The sequence below is a fragment of the Pelodiscus sinensis genome, chromosome 25 (assembly GCF_052426305.1).
Source record: "Pelodiscus sinensis isolate ZL-2025 chromosome 25, ASM5242630v1, whole genome shotgun sequence".
NCBI lineage: Eukaryota > Metazoa > Chordata > Testudines > Trionychidae > Pelodiscus > Pelodiscus sinensis.
The window spans coordinates 650,970-673,494 of NC_143076.1; the positions used below are offsets into that span (position 1 = coordinate 650,970).

Here is a 22,525-nt window from a genome sequence, read left to right on the forward strand (position 1 = left end):
AGCGACGGGCGGGGACGCACTAAACTGCCGACTGCGGGGTGTAGAATGGGGCCGGTGTAGCGAGCAAAACACTAACTTCTCAGAATTTGCTACTTTGGGTGCACTGAGCATGCGCACCCGAACTGAGCAAACTCAGTGTCCCTCGCTGTAGCCGCTGCCCTCTCTCTGCCCTCACTGCCTCCTCAGATTTGCTTCCTCCTCTTCGGAGGTGTTTAAAATGATGAAGGGGGGCAAATTGCAGGGGGGGTAGTGTCTGGTTCTGAGCATGGGGCAGAAATTTACCGGCTGGAGGCATCAATCTTCTTTTTTTAGCTGAAGAAGAGGGGCGAAATTTGAAAAATCGGGGGGGGTGGGGGGTGGTAGCCTTGGTTAACTCCGGGCTGGGGGACACTGCCAGACCCTGTGTACGGACAAAACCCCCGTTTAGGGAGGGGGAGAGGTGGGAACAGTCACCCAGCAGGACAAGCCACCTGATGTCCTTGAAAATATCAGTTTTCCAGGGGCAAAGTCTTTTTTTTCTTTATTTTCCCTGGACGCTGCCTGTCAGCCCCCGAGCAGGGGGCGGGCTCCTGGGCTTGAGTTCTTAAAGGCACAGGCCTCCCAATTCCTAGACGGTCAATGCTTAGACACCACCGTTCCTCTGTAGGTGTACAAGTGTGAAATATTCTACATACAGTTCCTGTCTCAAACTCTGCCTCTCACTTTTTTAGTATTTAATAGTTTTCTCTTTGTTTCTCTATCAGAAGTCACTGCATCTCCTTTCTCTTGTGTACTATGCTGATATGCTAAAGTCCCTCCCATCCACACCCTCTCCTGTACTGCAATCCCCTGACCCATGGCAGATCCCACACCTGTCCCCCAAACTCCCCCTAGCAAGCACCCGTCACGCACCCAAACTCCGTCCCAGATCCTCATCACCAAACATGGGCAAGTATCGGAGGGGTAGCCGTGTTAGTCTGAATATGAAGAATCGTTGAGGAGTCCTGTGGCACTATCTTCAGTTCGTCTATAAGGTGCCACAGGACTCCTCGCCAACATGGCCAAGTGAAATTTTAGTGATTCCTCCCGTAGTCAATGGGGACATGGGTCAGAGAACTCAGAGCAGGGGGCTCCAACGTTTTGAAAGTGCAATCCAATATGTACCTTATATATAAATACCCTTTTCCCGCGTCCTTCTTACCCCTTCTCCAAGTCCCAGATCCTGCTCCCTCTATCCTCCCTCTCTTGCCCATCCTCAGTCTCTTTCATCAGCCTGGGACAGACGGTTGGGTGCGCATGCTCTGGTCTTTGCTTAAGGGATCTGGAGTGTGAGAAGGGCTCTGATCAGCTCTTGGAGCATGCATTTACTGTGGTGTTCTAGGTGCAGGCTTTGGCAGGGTATTTGGATGCATGGGTGCTCAGAGCAATGATAAGGGCTTGGATACAGGACTGGGTTCATGCCAGGGGTAGGAGTTAGTGATGTATGCTCCATTTTGTCACTGCTGGTGACTCCTAGATGGTGGTGGAGTGTGCCTAAGGCAGGCTCACCCATGGCCTTGCCCTGTAACACTACCTAAAGCTGCAAGAAAACTCCATCCCTGGTCCTGTGTTGAAAGGATACAGAATGGTATATGTTGAACCCTGACATCAGCACCCCTCTTTTTCCTCCCCTCCCGTGCACACAAAGCAGCAGACTCCCAGGCGTGGTATCAGCTGCAAGGCAAAGTGCAGGACATCCACAGCAGTGGGGGGAGGGGCATTTAAGTGCTGGCACTTGATATCCTCTTGCCCACACCAGTCAGGATCACCTGACAGAGGATACAAGATCTACCAGTATATCCCTATCTACTGGTTGGTGACCACTGCCTCATAGCGACTGTCTGTCCAGGGTCAATGTGTCATATCATAAGAACATAAGAACGGCCGTACTGGGTAGACAAAAGGTCCATCTAGCCCAGTATCCTGTCTACTGACTGGCCAGCACCAGGTGCCCCAGAGAGGGTGGACTGAAGACAATGATCAAGCGATTTGTCTCCTGCCATCCCTCTCCAGCCTCTGACAAACAGAGGCCAAGGACACCATTTTATCCCCTGGCTAATAGCCTTTTATGGACCTAACCTCCATGAATTTATCCAGCTTCTCTTTAAACTCTATTATAGTCCTAGTCTTCACAGCCTCCTCTGGCAAGGAGTTCCACAGGTTGACAACACGCTGTGTGAAGAAGAACTTCCTTTTATTAGTTTTAAACCTGCTACCCATTAATTCCATTTGGTGTCCTCTAGTTGTTCTATTATGGGAACTAATAAATAAATTTTCTTTATCAGCCCTCTCCACCCCACTCATGATTTTATAGACCTCTATCCTATCCCCCCTCAGTCTCCTCTTTTCTAAACTGAAAAGTCCCAGTCTCTTTAGCCTCCCCTCATATGGGACTCGTTCCAAACCCCTAATCATTTTAGTTGCCCTTTTCTGAACCCTTTCCAAGGCCAAAATATCTTTTTTTAGGTGAGGAGACCACATCTGTACACAGTATTCAAGATGTGGGCGTACCATAGTTTTATACAGGGGCAGTAAGATATTCTGGGTCTTATTTTCTATCCCTTTCCTAATAATTTCTAGCATCCTATTTGCCTTTTTGACCGCCGCTGCACTATCTGTGGAAGTTGTCAGAGAACTGTCCACGATAACTCCAAGATCTCTTTCCTGATTTGTTGTAGCCAAATTAGCCCCCGTCATACTGTACGTATAGTTGGGGTTATTTTTCCCGATGTGCATTACTTTACACTTATCCACATTACATTTCATTTGCCATTTTGTTGCCCAATCACTCAGTTTGGTGAGATCTTCTTGGAGTCCCTCACAGTCTGCTTCTGACTTGACTATCCTAAACAGTTTGGTATCATCTGCAAACTTTACTACCTCACTGCTTACCCCTTTCTCCAGATCATTTATGAATAAATTGAAAAGGATTGGTCCCAGGACTGACCCGTGGGATACACCACTAGTTACCCCTCTCCAATCTGAAAATTTACCATTTATTCCTACCTGTCTTTGTTTCCTGTCTTTTAACCAGTTCTCAATCCAAGAAAGGACCTTCCCTCTTATCCCATGGCCATGTAATTGACACAAGTATACTATAATCCAAGTATACTATATCTACTGGATCCCCTTGTCCGCATGTTTGTTAACCCCTTCAAAGAACTCTAATAGATTAGTAAGACAGGATTTCCCTTTACAGAAACCATGTTGACTTTTGTCCAACAAATTATGTTCTTCTACATGCTTCACAATTTTATTCTTTACTATTGTTTCGACTAGTTTGCCTGGTACTGAAGTTAGACTTACCGGTCTGTAATTGCCAGGATTGCCTCTAGAGCCCTTTTTAAATATTGGTGTCATGTTGGCTACCTTCCAGTCATTAGGTACGGAAGCCGATTTAAAGGATAGGTTACAAACCACAGATCATAGCTCAGCAATTTCCCATTTAAGTTCTTTTAGAACCCTTGGATGAATGACATCCGGTCCCGGAGATTTGTTAGCATTAAGTTTTTCTATTTGTTCCAAAACCTCCTCTAATAACACTTCAATCCGGGACAGTTCCTCAGATTCATCACCCACAAAGGACGGTGCAGATTCAGGAATCTCCCCAATGTCCTCAGCCGTGAAGACTGAAGCAAAGAAATCATTTAGTTTCTCCGCAATGGCTTTATCATCCTTGATTGCTCCTTTTATAGCTTGATCATCTAGGGGACCCACAGGCTTTTTAGCAGGCTTCCTGCTTCTAATGTACTTAAAAAACATTTTGTTATTTCTTTTTGAGTTTTTGGCTAACTGTTCCTCAAAATCTTTTTTTGCTTTTCTTATTACATGTTTACACTTGATTTGACAGTGTTTCTGTTCCTTTCTATTTATCTCACTAGGATTGGACTTCCCTTCTTAAAAGATACCTTTTTGTCCCTCACTGCTTCTTTTACATGGTGGTTAAGCCACGGTGACTCTTTTTTAGGTCTCTTACTATGTTTTTTAATTTGGGGTAGACATTTAAGTTGGGCCTCTATTATGGTGTCTTTAAAAAGTTTCCATGCAGCTTTCAGGGATTTGGCTCTAGTCACTGTGCCTTTTAATTTCTGTTTAACTAACCTCTTCATTTTTGCATAATTCCCCTTTTTGAAATTAAATGCAGGGTGCTGGACTGCTGAGGTGTTCTTCCCACCACAGGAATGTTGAATGTTATTATATTATGGTCACTATTCCCAAGCGGTCCTGTAACGGTTATTTCCTGGACCTGATCCTGCACTCCACTCAGGACTAAATCGAGAATTGCCTCTCCCCTTGTGGGTTCCTGCACCAGCTGCTCCAAGAAGCAGTCATTTAAGCCATTGAGAAATTTGATCTCCACTTCTCTTCCTGAGGTGACATGTATCCAGTCAATATAGGGGTAATTAGAATCACCCATTATTATAGAGTTCTTTATTTTGGTAGCCTCTCTAATCTCCCTCAGCATTTCTATGTCAGTATCGCTGTCCTGGTCAGGTAGTCGGTAATATATCCCTACTGCTAATTTCTTATTATTATATCACCGCAGGTCCAGCCCTGCTCCACCCAGCCTCGTACAAGGGCACTGCTTACAAACTGACATACAGTAGCCCTCCTGGCACTGAGCTGATGCCATCATGCTTCTTCTTATTGTGGGCAGGCCCATGCCGCACTGTTCTACCCTGCCTAGCACCCCTCTAACCCCCTAGACCCAATGCCACAGCACCCAGAGACCCCCCACAAATTACTATGCCTATTGCCCTCCCACAGATCGCTATGGCCTGTGCCCCCCCATAATCCCCCGCCCATATTCATTAACTGTTCAGTTCCCCCCATATTCCCACCAGCACAACTGCAGTGCTCCTCAGACCCTCCACGCTTCACAGTGCACTGACACCCATAGATCTATCTCCCCCACTGCACATCCCCCCTTCACTTCCCACCACCTCACCAGTCCACTGTCCACAATACCAAGCCTTGATAACAGGCCAGGGTCCAGACCCATCTTTGTTACTGTGCCTGCTGCCACAGTGCCATTGTATTTCCCTTAATAAAACTCAGTTGTGGTGTTTGGCTTGGCTATTTCACAACACCAACAGAAAGTGGAGGGTTGAATCTGAAATCATTGCCTTGATACTGACAGTCCCCTTGAAAAACGGTTAGAGTCCAATCGTCTAGGCTATCCACATTAACAGGGTGGTCAGGCTAATCAGGGAGCAAGGATGCTCTTAGTTTCCTGTGCTCTGTGTGTGCTTGATTACCCTTGTTCAGACACATTTTGCCCCAGCTTAGCATAGAGCTAGTCTTGCCAGATGTTTTCACCAATACTGTGCACACTTCCCATTATGTCACAATGGACATTCCATCGTCCTGATCACATGCTGAAGACAGTGCTATTGAATCAATAATACTTTATAAATTTTTTTCGAAAATAGAAAGTTAAAATAATGGACTGACTGCCTGTGTGTTCAAAACTGTACACCTGGGAACCCTACATAGAGCATTTCTCAGAGCTGAGCTGTGGATCTGAGCAGGGCCAGAGACACAGGTGCCACAAAATCAGCACAGGAAGCATGTCAGTGTTCGTAGCAGAGTCACAGAAGCAGGCCACAGAGCAGACTTGTGCTGTATTCAAAGCTGCAACAACCAGAGCCAGGGTGGCCAGACAATCATCCATGTGAACTAGATGCAGATTAGAATCATTTCTAAGGAACAGTGAAACTGGAGATGAGTCATGGGGTGGAGCTGGAACCATCTGGAGCCAGTTTCATTCAGGGGGACACTGGGCAGTAGTCCTAGTGTATTGAGATTCCCCCAGTCAAGAGTACAGCTGCAACATGAGAGGATTTTTCCAGTGACAGAGCACGTGTCTGAGCCACATCATGTCCGCACTACAGCCAGGTCCTGAGATGGGGCCTGTGACTTGTGATGAACAGAAATAACTTCCCTTGCATTCCTCATACACTGTGATATCCCACCGTGTGCCTTCTAGTGCATTTTTATTTTCCTTTGAGCTTTTCACGGTTCTAATAAAAATTTTAAAAAATGTAGCAGTGTCTAGATTGGCAATATTTTGCTCCAAATCATCCCCTCTTTCAGAAAATCTTGCCCCTTTTCTTATCTGGCCTTGAGTATTTGCACAAGAACACTGACCTTCTCTCTGGGAAAATTAAGTGTGAAGAAGGACTTAGAAATAACTTTGTAGTGTAGACGTACCCTAACTAAGAGACGTTAATTCGAATTAACTCAGAGAGGCGCTACACACGCGATCCGCTAGTTTGAACTTAATTAGAACTAGCGGAGCGCTTATTCGAACTAGATAAACCTCATTCTACAAGGACTAACGCCTAGTTCGAATTAATTAGTTCGAATTAATGGCTGTGTAGAATTGATAGAATTGCTAAGCTCACCCCAGTACTATATCTGTAACAGGGACCAATTTTGTGCAGAACCTCACATCCATTACAGTGATATACAATTTTCTCTATAATCTAGTTACAATATATTATTTTTGACAATTAACATTTTTGTTAACTGATTCTTTAAATGCAGTATTGAGTATCAAGTCATACTCCTATGTATGGGTATGACTAGACTACAGGGTTTTGTCAACAGAATTTTTGTCGACAGATACTGTCGACAAAGCTTCTGTCGACAAAGAGCGTCTAGACTACATCCAGTTCTGTCAACAAAGCAAGCCGCTTTGTCGACATAACAGTGTGGACGCAAAGGACAGTGTAGATGTAATAATGCCTTCTATCGACAGAACTCTGTCGATAAAAGACATTATTCCTCATAGAATGGGGTTTACATATGTCGACATAACTCAAAGGCAGTGTGGACGCAGGTATAGTTTTGTTGACAAAAGTCCACTTTTGTCGACAAAACCCTGTAGTCTAGACACACCCCAAGTGTTCTACTTATTTCTTTTAATTCACATCCATAATACTTTTTCTACAGTATCTGTTCCACATATATTTTCAACACGCAAAAACTTTCCTGTACTACACACATCATTATGGAAGGTACGTTTACTTGTCCAATATTCATACAGAACTGTTTTATTGTTCATTCATCTGCTTTATGAACTATGAGTTTTAGGGGTTAGGAGGCAGCATTTTATAGGGTAGCTTCTGGAGCAAATGGGAGGAGACATGGAAAAATAGGGCAGAAAGTTGAAGATTATAATGCATGCATTGATAACAGGGAGCATATTTTATTACTAATGTATTTGCAAATACTGTTCTTATTATTACTCGGAATTTATTAGCTTTAAGTACATTTTTTTCTTGTGGTGGCCAGTCCCTTTTCTGTCTGTCAAGTCATGTTTTCTCTTATTTGTCAAGCAATGACTATAACCAAGGTTCTAGGTAATAGCACTCTCAAAAAACATTAGATCATCATTGATGGGATACATCCTTTTTTGGTCACACATCAATTCTGGAGAATTGTGCATGGTCCTTAACTTAATTTATGTCTGTATTGTCAGTGGCTTGACAATCGGGCCATGTTAATATTGTTTGACCTTGCTTATACGTATGCAATATTCATCTCATATTTTCTAATTGAACTGACTGTTATATGGATTGATTTTCCTATTTTCAAATTCACTAACTATTTCCTGTTTTGAACAATTCTCAGGGAAATGTTTTGAGGGAAATGTTTTGAGGACCAAAAACCCCAGTTCCTCTGAATTTGTGACCCATGGACCAGGAGCAAAAGGCCCCCGCCCAAGGCAAAACACCAGCATCCCCTGAGTCCGTTAGACAGGAGGTAGCAAATTGAGAGATTTTTCTACCAAAAAACACAGTTCCTCTGAATTTGCACCCAGCCAGCAAAGGCAGCAATTCCTGAGCAGTTGTACCGAATGTCATGTTTGTTTGACAGAAACTGTGACCGTCACAAAAACGGAGCGGTTTCACTTTTTGCCTATACACCGGCGCGGTCAGACCGCGCATGCGCAGCGGGCTAGTGACCCCGCTCAGAGTCCAGCGCCCGGGGTTTAGCTCAGCCCGCGAGCTGCCCGGCCACGCCCCCAGCGCCGCGGGGCCCCACGTGGCTTCCGCCTGTGGGAGCCAGGCCGGGGCGAGATTCTCCAGGCCCCGGGGCAGCCGCTCCCCGCGTGTCTGTGCCGAGAGCAGCTCCCCTGGGGCGGGCACCGGCTCTGCGGGGGGAGCCTCCCGCGGGACAGCGGAGCGGCCCAAACCAGCTGCTGCGCCGGGGGCCCGGAGGGGGGGAGCCAACGGGCTGCGGGTCCCCCCCCCCTCCAGCCCCCTGCCCCTGAGCCCCCTGGCCCCGCCGCAGTGCAGCCCCTGCCCCCCCCCACAGCCCGGCGCCCCAGCACTCGCCCTGGCAGCCACTGGCCGCAGCGGGAGCCCGACGGACCCCGCCCCCCACTGTGACGTTGCTTGCTCCGCCCCTTGCTCTCGCTCCGATTGACAGGGGTTCCCCGGGCTGTCACGCCTCCGTGGCCGCATCATCAGTGACGTAAACTGCCCCGCCCCTTGCTCTCCCGCCGGGGTGACGGGGATTCCTCTGGCCCTGCTGTCACGCCGGGAGTGACGGGGCTGCCCAAAGACGATGGGGGCGGGGCCGGGGCTCCACGAACCAATGAGAGCAGGAGCCCAACGGACCCCGCCCCCACTGTGACGTTCATTGCTCCGCCCCTTGCTCTCCCTCCGATTGACAAGGGTTCCCCGGGCTGTCACGCCCCAGTGACGCACAATTGCCCGCCCCCGTGGCGTCATCATCAGTGACGTAATTGCCCCGCCCCTTGCTCTCCCGCCCGGGTGACGGGGATTCCTCTGGCCCAGCTCTCAGGCCCCCGGAGCTACGGGGCTGCCCAGAGACTCAGCGGGGCAGGGACTCGGAAGGGGGCGGGGCCGGGGCTCCACGAACCAATGAGAGCGCGGTGACCAGTGACGCGCCTGCTGCTGCCTCCCCCCTCCGGCCGAGACACGGACCCGCCTCTCGGGCCACTGGGGCGGGAGCGCGCGGACTCGGCCGGGCTCGGGACCCGGAACGTGTCACCTGCGGGGGGGCCGGGTCCTCGCCCTGGGCAGGCAGCTCCCACGCCCCCCTCTGTGACCGTGACAATCCCCCTGCGAGCCCCCCACAACTCCCCTGCGAGCCCCTCACAGCCCTTCCTGCGAGCCCGCCCCCCCTCCGAACCTTCCTCTTCATAGACTCATAGACTTTAAGGTCAGAAGGGACCATTCTGATCATCTAGTCTGACCCCCTGCACAGTGCAGGCCGCAGAATCTCACCCATCCCTCCCAGAATAATCCTCACACCTATGTCTCAGATATTGAAGCCTTCAAATACTTTGAAGGCCCCAACATGCAGAGAGTCCTTCAGCTGTGATCTGTGCCCCATGCTACAGAGGAAGGCGAAAAACCTCCAGGGCCTCTGCCAATCTACCCTGGAGGAAAATTCCTTCCTGACCCCAAATATGGCGATCAGCTAAACCCTGAGCATGTGGGCAAGACTCACCAGCCAGACACCCAGAAAGTTCCCTATAATGAATGGTCAATTAGTTACCAAGATCATGTTATTTCATCCAACCATCCCCTTATCATAGAATCATAGAACTGGAAGAGACCTCAGAAGGTCGTCAAGTCCAGCCCTCCGCTCTAGGCAGGACCAATCCCATCTAAATCAACCCGGCCAGGGCTTTGTCAAGCCGAGACTTAAACACCTCTAGGGATGGAGACTCCACTACTTCCCTAGGTAACCCATTCCAATGCTTCACTACCCTCCTAGTAAAATAGTTTTTCCTAATATCCAATCTGGACCTCTCCCACCACAACTTGAGACCATTGCTCCTTGTTCTGCCATCTGTTACTACTGAGAACAGCCTCTCTCCATCCTCTTTGGAACCTCCCTTCAGGAAGTTGAAGGCTGCTATCAAGTCCCCCCTTACTCTTCGCTTCTGCAGACTAAACAGACCCAACTCCCTCAGCCTCTCCTCGTAGGTCATATGCTCCAGACCCCTAATCATTTTGGTTGCCCTCCGCTGGACCCTCTCCAATGCGTCCGCATCCTTTTTGTGGGGGGCCCAGAACTGGACACAGTACTCCAGATGTGGCCTCACCAAAGCCGAATAAAGGGGAATAATGATATCTCTGGATCTGCTGGCAATGCTCCTCTTAATGCATCCTAATATGCCATTAGCCTTCTTGGCTACAAGGGCACACTGTTGACTCATATCTAGCTTCTCATCCACTGTAACCCCCAGGTCCTTTTCTGCAGAACTACTACTTAACTGGTTGGTCCCCAGCCTGTAACTATGCTTGGGATTCTTCCGTCCCAAGTGCAGGACTCTACACTTGTCTTTGTTGAATCTCATGAGATTTCTAGTGGCCCAATCCTCCAATTTGTCTAAGTCACTCTGGACCCTATCTCTGCCCTTAAGCGTATCTACCTCTCCCCCTAGCTTAGTGTCATCTGCAAATTTGCTGAGGGTGCAATCTATCCCCTCATCCAGGTCATTAATAAAGATATTGAACAAAACCGGTCCTAGAACCGAACCTTGGGGCACTCCACTAGAAACCGACCGCCATCCTGACATCGAGCCATTGATCACTACCCGCTGGGCCCGGCCTTCTAGCCATCTTTCTATCCATCTTACCGTCCATTTATCCAATCCGCATTCCCTTAACTTGCTGGCAAGAATATTGTGGGAGACCGTATCAAAAGCCTTGCTAAAGTCAAGGTATATAACATCCACTGACTTCCCCATGTCCACTGAGCCAGTTACCTCATCATAGAAGCTAATCAGATTGGTCAAGCACGACTTGCCCTTTGTGAATCCATGCTGACTATTCCTGATCACTTTCCTCTCATTCAAGTGTCTCAAAATGGATTCCTTTAGGATCCCTTCCATGATTTTTCCAGGAACCGAGGTAAGACTGACCGGCCTATAGTTCCCTGGATCGTCCTTCTTCCCTTTTTTGAAGATGGGCACTACATTTGCCTTTTTCCAATCATCCGGGATTTCGCCCGATCTCCACGACTTTTCAAAGATAATGGCCAAAGGCTTCTCAATGACATTTGCCAACTCCTTCAGTACCCTTGGGTGCATTAAGTCTGGACCCATGGATTTGTGTACATTTAGTTTTTCTAAATAGTTCCTAACCTGTTCTTTACCCACCAAGGGCTGTCCATCTTCTTCCCATTTTGCGTCGCTTAGCACAGAAGTCCAGGAGCCGACATTGTCCGTGAATACAGAGGCAAAGAAAGCATTGAGTACTTCAGCTTTCCCCACATCCTCCGTCACTAGGTTACCTCCTTCATCCATTAGGGACTGCACACCCTCTCTGATCACCTTCTTCTTGTTGACATGCCTGTAGAAACCTTTCTTGTTATCCTTTACATCCTTAGCCAGTCGCAACTCCATTTGCGCTTTCGCCTTCCTGATAACCCCCCGGCATTCTCGAACTATACATTTAAACTCCTCCCTAGTCATTTGTCCAAGTTTCCACTTTCTGTAAGCTTCCTTTTTGTGCTTAAGTACACCAAGGATTTCCCCTGTAAGCCAATCCGGTCTCCTTCCAGGTTTGCCTCTCTTGCTACGCGTCGGGATGGTTTCTTTCTGTGCCTTCAATAAGGCTTCTTTAAAATACTGCCAGCTGTCCTGGACTCCTTTCCCCTTCATGTTAACATCCCAGGGGATTCTTTCCATCAGATCTCTGAGGGAGTCAAAATCTGCTTTTTTGAAGTCCAAGGTGTGTATTTTACTACTCTCTTTCCTTCCTTTGGTCAGGATCCTGAAATCTACCATCTCATGATCACTGCTTCCCAGGTTGTCACCCACCTCTACGTCCCCTATTAGTTCCTCCCTGTTTGTGAGGAGAAGGTCAAGCTGTGCACGGCCCCTGGTCGGATCCTTCAGCACTTGTACCAAGAAGTTATCCCCAACATTCTCCAAAAACTTCCAGGATTGCCTGTGTACTGCCGTATTGGTTTCCCAACAGATGTCAGGGTGATTAAAGTCCCCCATGAGAACCAGGGCCTGCGATCTGGAAGCTTCGCTCAGTTGTCCGAAGAAAGCCTCATCTACCTCATCCACCTGGTTCGGTGGCCTGTAGCAGACACCAACCACATCACTGCTGTTTGCTCCTTTAAACCTGACCCATAGACTTTCAACAAGTTTTTCTCCCTCTTTATACTGGAGTTCAGAGCAATCGTAGTGCTCTCTTACATATAGTGCAACTCCTCCTCCTTTTCTCCCCTGCCTATTCTTCCTGAACAATCTATACCCTTCCATGACAGCGCTCCAGTCATGCGAGTCATCCCACCAAGTCTCTGTTATCCCAATTAAATCATATTTCTTGGTCTGGGCCAGGGCCTCCAGTTCTTCCTGCTTGTTGCCCAGGCTTCTCGCATTAGTGTACAAACACTTCAGGTAACCAGTTGATTGCACTATCTTCTCCATTCGAAACTGGGGTCCTCCTTTCTCGCTCCTTGCTCTCTGCATTTCTTCCCGGTATCTGACTTTCCCACTCCCCTCAGGGTTTTGGTCACCGTCCCCCGACGAACCTAGTTTAAAGCCCTCCTCACTAGGTTTGCAAGCCTGCCCGCGAAGATGCTCCTTCCTCTCTTGGTTAGGTGGATCCCATCTCTTCCTAACAATCCTTGCGCCCGGAACAGAGTCCCATGGTCGAAGAAACCAAAGCCCTCTCTGCGACACCACCTGCGCAACCACGCATTTACGTCCTCAATTCGACGATCCCTGCCCAGTCCTTTCCCTTCAACAGGGAGGATGGACGAGAACACCACTTGCGCTCCAAAGTCTTGGATCCTTCTTCCCAGCGCTACATAATCCGCAGCAACCCGCTCAAGGTCATTCTTGGCCGTATCATTCGTTCCTACATGGAGAAGCAGGAAGGGGTAGCGATCTGAAGGTTTGATCAGCTTGCTAAGCCTCTCAGTGACATCCCGAATGCGAGCTCCCGGTAAGCAGCACACCTCTCGAGATTCCAGGTCCGGACGGCAGAGGGATGGCTCAGTCCCTCTTAGGAGGGAGTCCCCGACCACCACCACCCGTCGTTTCCTTTTGGGGGTGGTGGCCGTGGAACCCCCATCCCTAGGACTACGCATCCCATGCCTTTCAGTAGATGGTGCTCCCTTCTGGTTTCTACCTTGTGAGGTCCCTTCCAGAGCTTTCAGCACTGCAGAGCCTGTGGAGAGAGCTTGAAAGCGATTGCTTACCTCTATAGCATCGGGGGAATCCCGTGCTGGCCTTTTTCCCCTTCTAGAAGTTACATGCTGCCAGTTCTCTTCTTGGTCACGTACTGCCCTCTCTGGCTCCTCTGCCTGCCGTGCTTGAAGGATCAATTGCTGCCTTCTATCGAGGAAGTCTTCATCCTCTCTGATCAAGCGTAAGGTCGACACTTGGGCCTCCAGTCCTCTAATTTTTTCTTCCAAAATCTCGACCAGCTTGCACTTGGTGCAGATGAAATCCGTTCTTTCTTCCGGGAGGAAGACAAACATGGCACACGCCGTGCAGGTAACAACAGCAGCAGACGCATCATCAACCATCGCTGCTGTCCTGGAGAAGGGATTTAAAAAGAAAGACAAGAGAACCTCCCGCCCTTCCCAACTCCCTCTCAAAACTCCCTGTTAGCAATCACCTGTTCGCAAGCTCCTTGGTCGCTTGCCCACTGCCTTATAAAGCCCCTCCCCCTACCAAGGCTCAGCCAATCAGCAGAGGCTTCTAGAATTCAACTTTAATTAGAAGCCAACAGTTTCCACCTGCCAATCACAGCCCCTACCAATCACAGCACAAACTCTATCAAGGGGAGGGGGGAAGGAAAAAAAAAAACCTCACTCTCAAACACAGGGGAAAATAAATAAATAAACAAACAAAAAAGAACACACACAACCCTCACTCACAAACACAAGCTCAGCACACAGCAAGAAAGCCCCAAGCACAACACCCACTTCTCCCAAGACTCCTGTATCTACTTCTCCTCTACCTGGAGAACTCCCCCTCTAAAGCCTCACTCAAACTGGGGGCTTTGGCAGACACCCCAATATCGTGCAAAGCCCAGGTCTGAAGTGCCCCTGGGCTCTGTTTGCAGGACGCGGGCCGCAGGGGGTGGGTCATTTGGGGATCCCTGTTCTGTTCATTCCCCCTGGGGCACCCGCACTGGGCACTGGGCAGATAGGACACTGGGCTGGGGGGGCCTTTGTCTGACCCGGCCTGGCCGCTCCTGCGTGCATGGGACCCATTAATTTTGGCAGCGCTATTGACGCTGAGGCTCCTTTAGAACGAGCCAGAGCAGCCTGAGCGCACGTCAGAATCGGGCCCCGGAAACATGGATTCCAGCTGGAATAAGTGTTTGGCCTGAGAATTGAATGTCACTGGGCTTGGAGGGAGCAGATGCCAGCGAACCTCGATTTCACTGTCCACTCGCAAACCGAGGGGAAAATCTTTCCCTTCATAGGAACTGAAAGTTCCACACAGGCCCAGGAAGAGCCGGGCTGCTTGAGAACTTCTTATCCTTGAAGGACTTTGACTTGGTCTGTTTTGAGAGTCACATTAACAATTTGTGGTTTAATAATAAAGATTTTCCTCTTTGAATCTCAGTGTCTGTCACTGAATAGTAACTGTCTGAGCCGAATACTGCCTGCCCCTCCCCCTAGCATTTCCCACTGCTGTGAAAATTGAACATGGTAAAACTGCAACTGAGAGCATGTAACTAGATCCATATAAATACTCAAGTGTTACTTTATCTGTCAACATCACACATCAAACACAAGGAATTCTGCACAAGATTCACTCTCACTCCTTATAGGCACAGTTCTGGGAGCTGAGCAGCCCAGCCTGGTGGATTCTGGGGAACATGTGATGCCCCAGAGACTCGCCACACCAGCCCAGGGGCAGGTGCCAGAGCCCGAGTGTGGGACATTGATCACCAAAGCCTCCAGAGCTGGGGTGTCTCCTGCTGGCTCTTCCCCTTCCAGGAAACAGCCTGAGTCAGCTCCAGGGAGGGGAACAGCCCATTTTTCTGGAGGCAGGTAGAGCCTGAGCTCAGGAAATTGAAACTGATCCTCTTTCCCAGCCCAGAGGGAGCCATGGCCGCAGCGAGCACAGTGGAAAGTCTCAGAATGGAAGTAACTTGTCCTGTCTGCCTGGAGTATTTCACGGACCCGGTGATCACAGCCTGCGGGCACAATTTCTGCTGCACCTGCCTCAGCCGGTGCAGGGAGGGACCCAGCCCAGCCATCCCCTGCCCGCAGTGCAGGGCCCCTGTGCAGCAGGGACCCCTCGGGCCCAACAGGCAGCTGGTGAACGTGGTGGAACTCGTCAAACAGCTCAGTTTGCAGGTAATGAAGGGAGCGGGCAGGGGTGGGGTGTGCAGGGAGCAACAGGCAGCGCTGAAGCTGTTCTGCCAGGAGGATCAAGCCCCATCTGTGTGGTCTGCAGAGAGTCCTGGGTGCACCAAGCACACACGGTGCTGCCCATCTGGCTAATTTCCCTGACTGTTCTCTGGCCCAGTGTAACTCACCAGCCAGCTGAAGCCTGCCTGGCCCAGGAGAGGCTGTGACAAAAGAAATGCTCCGGCCAGGGGGCAACAGAGGCCAAAATCCAAGTCTTTAAAGACACTGGATGTGAGAAACTTCTCTGAGATGCTCAGCGGAATCCTTCTGAACCTACCCCTCCCCCCCAGGGAGAAATGAGGGCCTGTTACCGAATGGGAGGGGTATGGATCAGCAGCAGGCTGGCCTCTGGGAATGTGCTGCCTTCACACAGGAAACGGGGAGTTACAAGCTGCTGTTGTTGTTACAGATTTGATGACTAGACTTTAATGTTATTACTTGTATTTGCATCGCAGTTGCCATGTGAGATCCAGGCTCTGCACAAAACACAACCAGGGACAATCCCTGCCCTCAGCAGTTTACAGTCTAGATAGACAAAAGTTGGGAAGGAAATTGAGGCACAAGGGGAAGGGGGAGAGAGAAGAGACAGTGAATCAGCCAGGTAGTTCACAGGTGAGGTCTGTTTAGAACCTCAGTTTCTCCAGACACAGTTCATGATCCTGACCACTAAGCCATGCTGCCACCTTAGCCCTAGGGCTGAAACGTGTTGGTTAGGTGAGAAAGATGGCCAGCGGGGGGGTCAGTTTCCCACTGGGATGCTGAACTCCTGGGCTGCTCCAGGAGGGGTTAAACTCAGATGCTGTGACCGGCACTAGAGGAGATCGCTGGGCTGAACACAGTGTGGGACCCAGGAACCTTGAGTTCACCCACAGCAGGGCTCCAGGCAGCGCAGGGCCACGCCAGACACCACTGGGAGCAGACTGGGTTGGAGCAAAACTACCCCCAGGCTGGAGCTGCCCAGTGCGTCTCTGACCTGTGCCAGGCAGCCTTTGGGAATCTCCCAGGATGCACTGCTGCCAGGAGCTGTACCAGGCAGTGGGGCAGTGGGTACCTGCCCAGAGGGTATTACCACTGCAGGGCAGCGCTGGGGCAAACCTCAGCCACCCTGAAAAGAAATCAGCCTCTTTAATTAAGGGAGTCACTGACCCATCCGCAGAGCACAGGACATGCCCACGCCTGCCTGCCGGGCCTCCCCCACCTGCATTGGCCTCTGTGGGCCTGTCCCTGCCTCTGTCAGACCATCCCCACCTACGTCATTCTGTGTGGAGGTGCCGCCCCCTCCTGCCCCACCCTCACAGGTGTCCTGCTGCAGCCTCAGTGTCCCTCAGCTACGGCTACACTGTAGCCTTCTTCCAGAGAAGCTTATGCAAATGAAGCAGTGTGGAATATCGACGTGCTTCATTTGCATAATTAATTAGCATCCGCTTTTGCGCAAAAAGGAGCTGTGTAGACAGCAGATAGAGGCAGCAAAGTGCAGGGGGAAAAAGAGGGACTTAAAAGCAGCAGAGATGCACACCTAGGCCTGGTTTGAAACACCAGGGCAATGATCAAAGGGTCAGCACCCTGAGCTGATCCCTGGCTCGGTGTTTCAAAGTGGCAGCGCTGCACAGCTGATTCCAGGCTCAGCTCAGTGTCTCTGCACGTGTGGAGCCCGGGGTCAACTCCCCAGCTGATCCCATGTTCCACGTGGCATTTCAAAGCAGCAGCGCTGCATGGAGCCTGGAGTCAGCAGGGGACTCTGACTCCCTCTGGGGATTCTTGTGCATTTCAAAGCTGGCACCCACCTGCAACCCAGAGTTAGCAGGACTTCCCACCTGCCCTGGGCTGCATGCGGAGTTCTGCATTCCTCCTTTGAAACATACTAGAACCCCAGCGGCAGCTCTTTTACATTTAAGAGGAGGAATGCAGAAGTGCCTATCGACTAATCAAGTGGTTGATGGAAATTCTATTGACTACTCGACTAGACAATTAACCACTAGTTAGCATCCTGAGTTTCTCCATGATCTTGGGTGTGGACAGGCCCTGAACTTGAAAATGGTGATCTGGGTTTTTTGCACAAAAGCGCGTCTAGATTGGCCATGGACGCTTTTCCGCAAAAAGTGCTTTTGCGGAAAAGCGTCAGTGCCAATCTAGACGCTCTTTTCCGAAAATGCTTTTAATGGAAAACTTTTCCGTTAAAAGCACTTCCGGAAAATCATGCCAGTGTAGACGTAGCCCCTGGGTATCTGCATCAGTGTGGGGCTGAGCAGTGTTCCCGGTACACTGAGTGCTTGGGCAGCAGCTCAGGAGTGATCCAGATGCTGCCCAGCTGTCTACAGCTACGTGTTGTTTCAGCCGGTGGTGCACATTTACACATGCCTCAGTGCACATAGAAAAATGTATTCAACACATTGAAGAGAACCTGGCTGCTGAGTCCTGCCTCCTGCTGTTCCCAGAGCTCATGAATAACAGAACACGCTGCCCATGACAGACATGGAATCATCCCTTTCAGAGGGACACAGGGACCAAAGGGGAAACAGAGATGCCTCAGCCTAGTACCCATAGGGTGGAGTCAAGTGTCAGAAATCTGTGGGTTTGCCAAGTTCTCCCTGCTGCGCACTCAGCTCCCCATGAAAGGGCCCTGGGCTCCATCCATGTCCCCAACCAGCCCTTTCCCTGTTTTCATACAGCAACAGACAGAAACTGAGAGGCAGAAGATTGTGGCCGAGTTTCAGCAGCTGCGGCAGTTCCTGGAGGAACAAGAGCGACTCCTGCTGGCCCAGCTGGAGAAGCTGGATGAGGAGACTGGGAGGCTCCACACTGACACTGAACTGGAAGAACAAGTCAGGGGTTTCTCCCCGAAAACCACTGCGCTGTCAGAGACTCTGAGGGAGTTCACAGGTACCTAGAAGGGACTGGGGAGGGGCAGTGAGCTGGGAAATCAACAGCAGCAGCCTCGATCTTCCCTGCAGTGTAAACACACCTGGAGTGTGTGTCTGCTATAACGAAAACCCAGGTCTGTGGGATGTTGTGGGACTGGGGGTGTCGTGGGCAATATGGACTCCTGAAGTCTCCCCTCTCTTCTCCCTTCCCCCACCAGACACGCTGCCCTCTGCACTGGAGGCATCAGGAGGAAAGTTCCCAGGAGCTTTCAGACAGGGTGAGGTTTCAAGTGGAGATTTGTAGCTCAAGTCACCAACCAAACCCCCAGCGACCACGACAGGCAGAGCCCCAAACCTGCCCACTGAGCGGTGAGGCGCCCCAGGGGACTGGATCAGAAGGACGAGGGGCCGTGTCCTGCCCCTTTAAGAAATGGGATTCCCCCCGCCCCCCCATATCTCACTATGGGCGCAGTTTGCAGGCAGGGGGCTTTGCAGGCAGGGGCTGCGCTTTGTGTCGGGGCAGCTGATCAGCGCAGCCCCTCCTTGGGCACCAGCCTCTTCCTTCTGCTGCCCCTTGCAGTGACCCCACTCCAGAGGCCCTGCCCCCGGCCAGGCCAGAAGCCAGAGTTGGGCTCCCCCCATTGAGCCCAGCTGCCCTGAAGAGCCCTGGACCCTCCATTGCCCTGGGGGTGACTAATGCCCAGGCCCTGCTCTCTGGGGTGAGGTGGCTCTTCCCCCGCGCTGCCCCCTCCCCTCTGTGCCCTGGGCGGGGGGTGGAGGCTGCAGCAGGGGAGGGAGCTTCCCTCTGGGGGTTACAGCTGGAACCTGCCTCCCCCCCCCCCGAACCCTCCTGCTCTGGGTCTGGCCCTGGGGGTGGAGCAGCCCGAGCTGGGGGCAGGAGGCTGCAGCCTCTGCACACAAATGAGAAGCTGATGAAGCGGGTCCCATTGCCCAGGCTGAGGCGCTGCAGTGACAGCTCGGCTCAGTCTCAGGGCCCAGGGCAGAGGCAGCTCCCTGGGGCCCAGGCCTGTCCCAGCCACAACAGGCCTGCTGGGAGGGTGAGAAATGGCCCCAGCCGCCCCCAGGGCTGAGCTCTGCCCCTCACGCCCTGATTCTCTCCCCAGCGACTGTGACTCTGGATCCAGACACGGCAAATCCCCTGCTCGTCCTGTCTGGGGATCGGAAACATGTGAGATGGGAACCTACACGGCAGCAACTGCCCCACAACCCAGAGAGATTTGACACTTGGCCCAGTGTCCTGGGCCGTGAGGGGTTCACCTCGGGGAGACATTGCTGGGAGGTGGAGGTGGGGGATGGGCGAGACTGGGCTGTGGGGGTGGCCAGAGAGTCTGTGAGCAGGAAGGGAGGGATCAGTCGTATCCCTGAGGGGGGGATCTGGGCTGTGCAATGGTTGGGGGTTCAGTTCTGGGCTCTCACCTCCCCTGTGACCCCCCTGCCACTGAGTCCCCCCCGCAGGATCCGGATTTGTCTGGACTGTGGCCGGGGGCAGGTGACATTTATCGATGCTGGTGCCAAGGCCCCGATCTTCACTTTCCCACCGGGCTCCCACCCTGGGGAGAGAATCCGACCCTGGCTCTGGGTGGGGTGGAAATGCCAGCTCAGCCTGTGTCCCTGAAATCAGCCTCTCTGGCCTCACACAGCCCAGTCTCTGTGACCTCACAGGACTCCCCATTACCCAACCCCTGGCCCCTCATCTCTATGATGCCTGAAAGCTTCTCCCCCTCCCTCTCTGCAGCCCCAGAGATAGGAGGGGTAAGGAGAAGGCTCCTTTGTGCTGCCACAGGGGCAGAGGTGGGGGCTGGGCACAGGCAGAATTAAAAACCGGGCTGGGGACAGACAGAGGTGGGGGTGGCAGGACACAGAATTAACCAATCAGGGTTTGGGGGTGAGGGGAAGCTGGAAGCTGCACAGCAGCAGGGAGCGATTTGTACCAGTCTGTGTCCTGAGATCTCACTGGGGTTTCCAGCCAGAGCTCCAGCCACAGGAGCCAAAGTTGCCTTCCCCTGTGACCGTGGGGCAGCCGGCAGCACTTGTAACCTGTGTCCCCCTAAGATTTTCCCTCCCTGAGCAGAGTGAGTTTGATCTCGTGCACCAACACTGAGGTCACGGGCGCTTGTTGGGCGTGTGCCAGGAAGAATCATATTTAAACAGAAGACTTCTTGCTTCTGTACGGATAACTTTTGAATAAATGTTTTTCAATTCTATTGCATATGAAAAATGACTTTCAGCCTCTCCCTGAGTCCATCTGGGTATTTCCCTTAATATGGGCGTTTTCATTCCTTTGAAGAATGCTGCTATTAGAGATCCTATATTGTGGCATGTTCCAAAACAAAACAAATCACATGTCACCAGTGGATTCCTGTAGCAGGTGGGGCACAGCCACACTCCACCACAGGGAAATCCTGACGGGCCCACTGTGCTGGTTACCTGGTGTAGTCTGGCCGTCTTGCTGGAGCTTGGCAAGGTATTTACAGGGCCCGAGGTCACCTCTTCAGAATGCTCTTTGCGGTACAGCTGGAGGGAAACTGTTTTTTGTTTGTTTCAACACAGTCGAAAAATGCCGAATTAGAAAAACAGCCTGTTCCTAGATGCCTGAGAATCAGCTGAGCCACGTCCCCCATCCACGAGGGGTTTTTACTCTCCTCGGATCAAACACGTCTCGTTCTGAGTCCAGACTGAACGGTGAATACACCATCAATGGGCCCTGGGCGTGGGCCGCCCCTTTTCCTCCCATGTTTCTCACGAGAACACTCCAGTGGCTACGGTTGTGTGAGAAGATCTATAATAAGCAATGATGTTGAGCAGCAAAACCAAACCGATAACGTGTACTTTGGAGAAAAAAAACACCAAGCCAGTAAAACACACACAGACGAGAGCCCTTGTCCAGCCATCACTTGAAAGCGTGTTAGGCACACTAAGGTGCTGTCCATGCACCACAGCCTCAGCCCCGGCCCCAGGAGCAGCCGCCACATGGGCCAGGCCCCCACGCTCCCACCAAGCCCACTACCTCCAACTTACTTTCCAAGGGAGGGGGGGTGCGGCAGCGCAGCTCTGCTGAGGAGGCTGTCAGGATTCAAATTCTTTGCACGCCCCCCCAACGGGAACTGAGGTTGTGACTTGTCCCTGGGCTCACGGGGAAACATTGTCATTGCCAGGCAAGGACACAATCTGGCTCTCGTGGTGGAGGGAGGGTTTTGAAAAGTCTGGCCAATGTTTCTGGAAACTCCTGAGACCATCCCGGCTTTTACCCTTCACTAGAAGCTCAGAAGCACCTGATGAAGCCGGGTCCATTCTCCACTGGCACAGGGGTCAGAACAGGGAGTCAGGGATCCCCCCTCTGCTCAGGGTCTGCTCAGAGAGGTCTGGGTCGAAGAGGTGGCCAATGGAAGGGCCTGAACCCAACCAAACCCACTGACACAAACTCCAATTAACCTCCAGATTCATTCACCAGGGTCACAAGACCAACCCAAACAACCCCCTGAGAGGAGCCATTGACCTCTGCTTTCATTTACCCCACAGCAAGTCTCTGTACTGCTTCTCCTGCCCCTCTAGGGGCTTCTCCAGCAGGACACATGGAGCCGGCAGGAATTCTCTGCTGGTAGCCAAGGGCATGTCTGGGATACCCCCTTCCCTGAGCCCCCAGGAGTTTGATGGAAGCCCAGGGAGTCCCATGAGAGTCAGAGAAGGGAGCGGCTCCTTGTCCTGGGAGAGGTTTTCTCTTTCTCCTTTATATCCACTTACTGTGCAAAACTGTCGCAGGGAGCAGTACGGGACCCAGGAGCTCAGAGCTTGTGTGCGCAGCGCTGGGAGAAAAACAAGAGGTTCCGTGTGACAAGGTGGGATGGAAAAACTGTGATCTGAAAAGGGAAAAGTGATGTTTGTGTGGTTGGGTCACAGATCCCCAGGGATTATTTTCGGATTTAAAAAAAATGAAAGAAAAACCAGTTTGCAATGCAAAGGAAGCTCTTCTTGCTTCTGTACCTTGCTACAAACTAGACCAGGGTCAGCAACCTGTCCAAGGTGGAGTGCAGAGATTTGACTTATTCAACTGTATGGACGGGTCCAAGTGCCCGTGATGCTTTTAAAGTCCTGCTTACAGCAGCGTAGTTAATAAATAAATGAAGATGCAGATCTTACCTTTCAGTATGAGCCTCGGCCTTGCTGAGTTCTCCAGTCTCGGGCTCGTGGTTTGATACTTTAAGCAGCACACAAGCCTCTGAGTGTTCAGTCGTTAACTGGCT

At 51.2% G+C, this 22,525-nt stretch overlaps 1 protein-coding gene across 1 annotated transcript; it reads left to right on the forward strand.

Moving 5' to 3' along the window:
- Positions 1-15,031: 15,031 nt before the first annotated feature.
- Positions 15,032-20,505, forward strand: LOC149521624 (zinc finger protein RFP-like). Its single transcript, XM_089773380.1, has 4 exons — positions 15,032-15,348; positions 18,072-18,282; positions 18,482-18,541; positions 19,388-20,505. Exons 1-4 carry the CDS (start codon positions 15,097-15,099, stop codon positions 19,897-19,899), a joined length of 1,035 nt encoding a protein of 344 aa, XP_089629506.1. The 5' UTR covers positions 15,032-15,096; the 3' UTR covers positions 19,900-20,505.
- Positions 20,506-22,525: the final 2,020 nt, after the last annotated feature.

Coding starts and splice junctions, on each gene's coding strand:
- LOC149521624 (XM_089773380.1), top strand. CDS start 15,097: ATGGCCGCAGCGAGCACAGTGGAAAGTCTCAGAATGGAAGTAACTTGT. Junction 15,349..18,071: donor TCAAACAGCTCAGTTTGCAG/GTAATGAAGGGA, acceptor GTTTTCATACAG/CAACAGACAGAAACTGAGAG. Junction 18,283..18,481: donor GACTCTGAGGGAGTTCACAG/GTACCTAGAAGG, acceptor TTCCCCCACCAG/ACACGCTGCCCTCTGCACTG.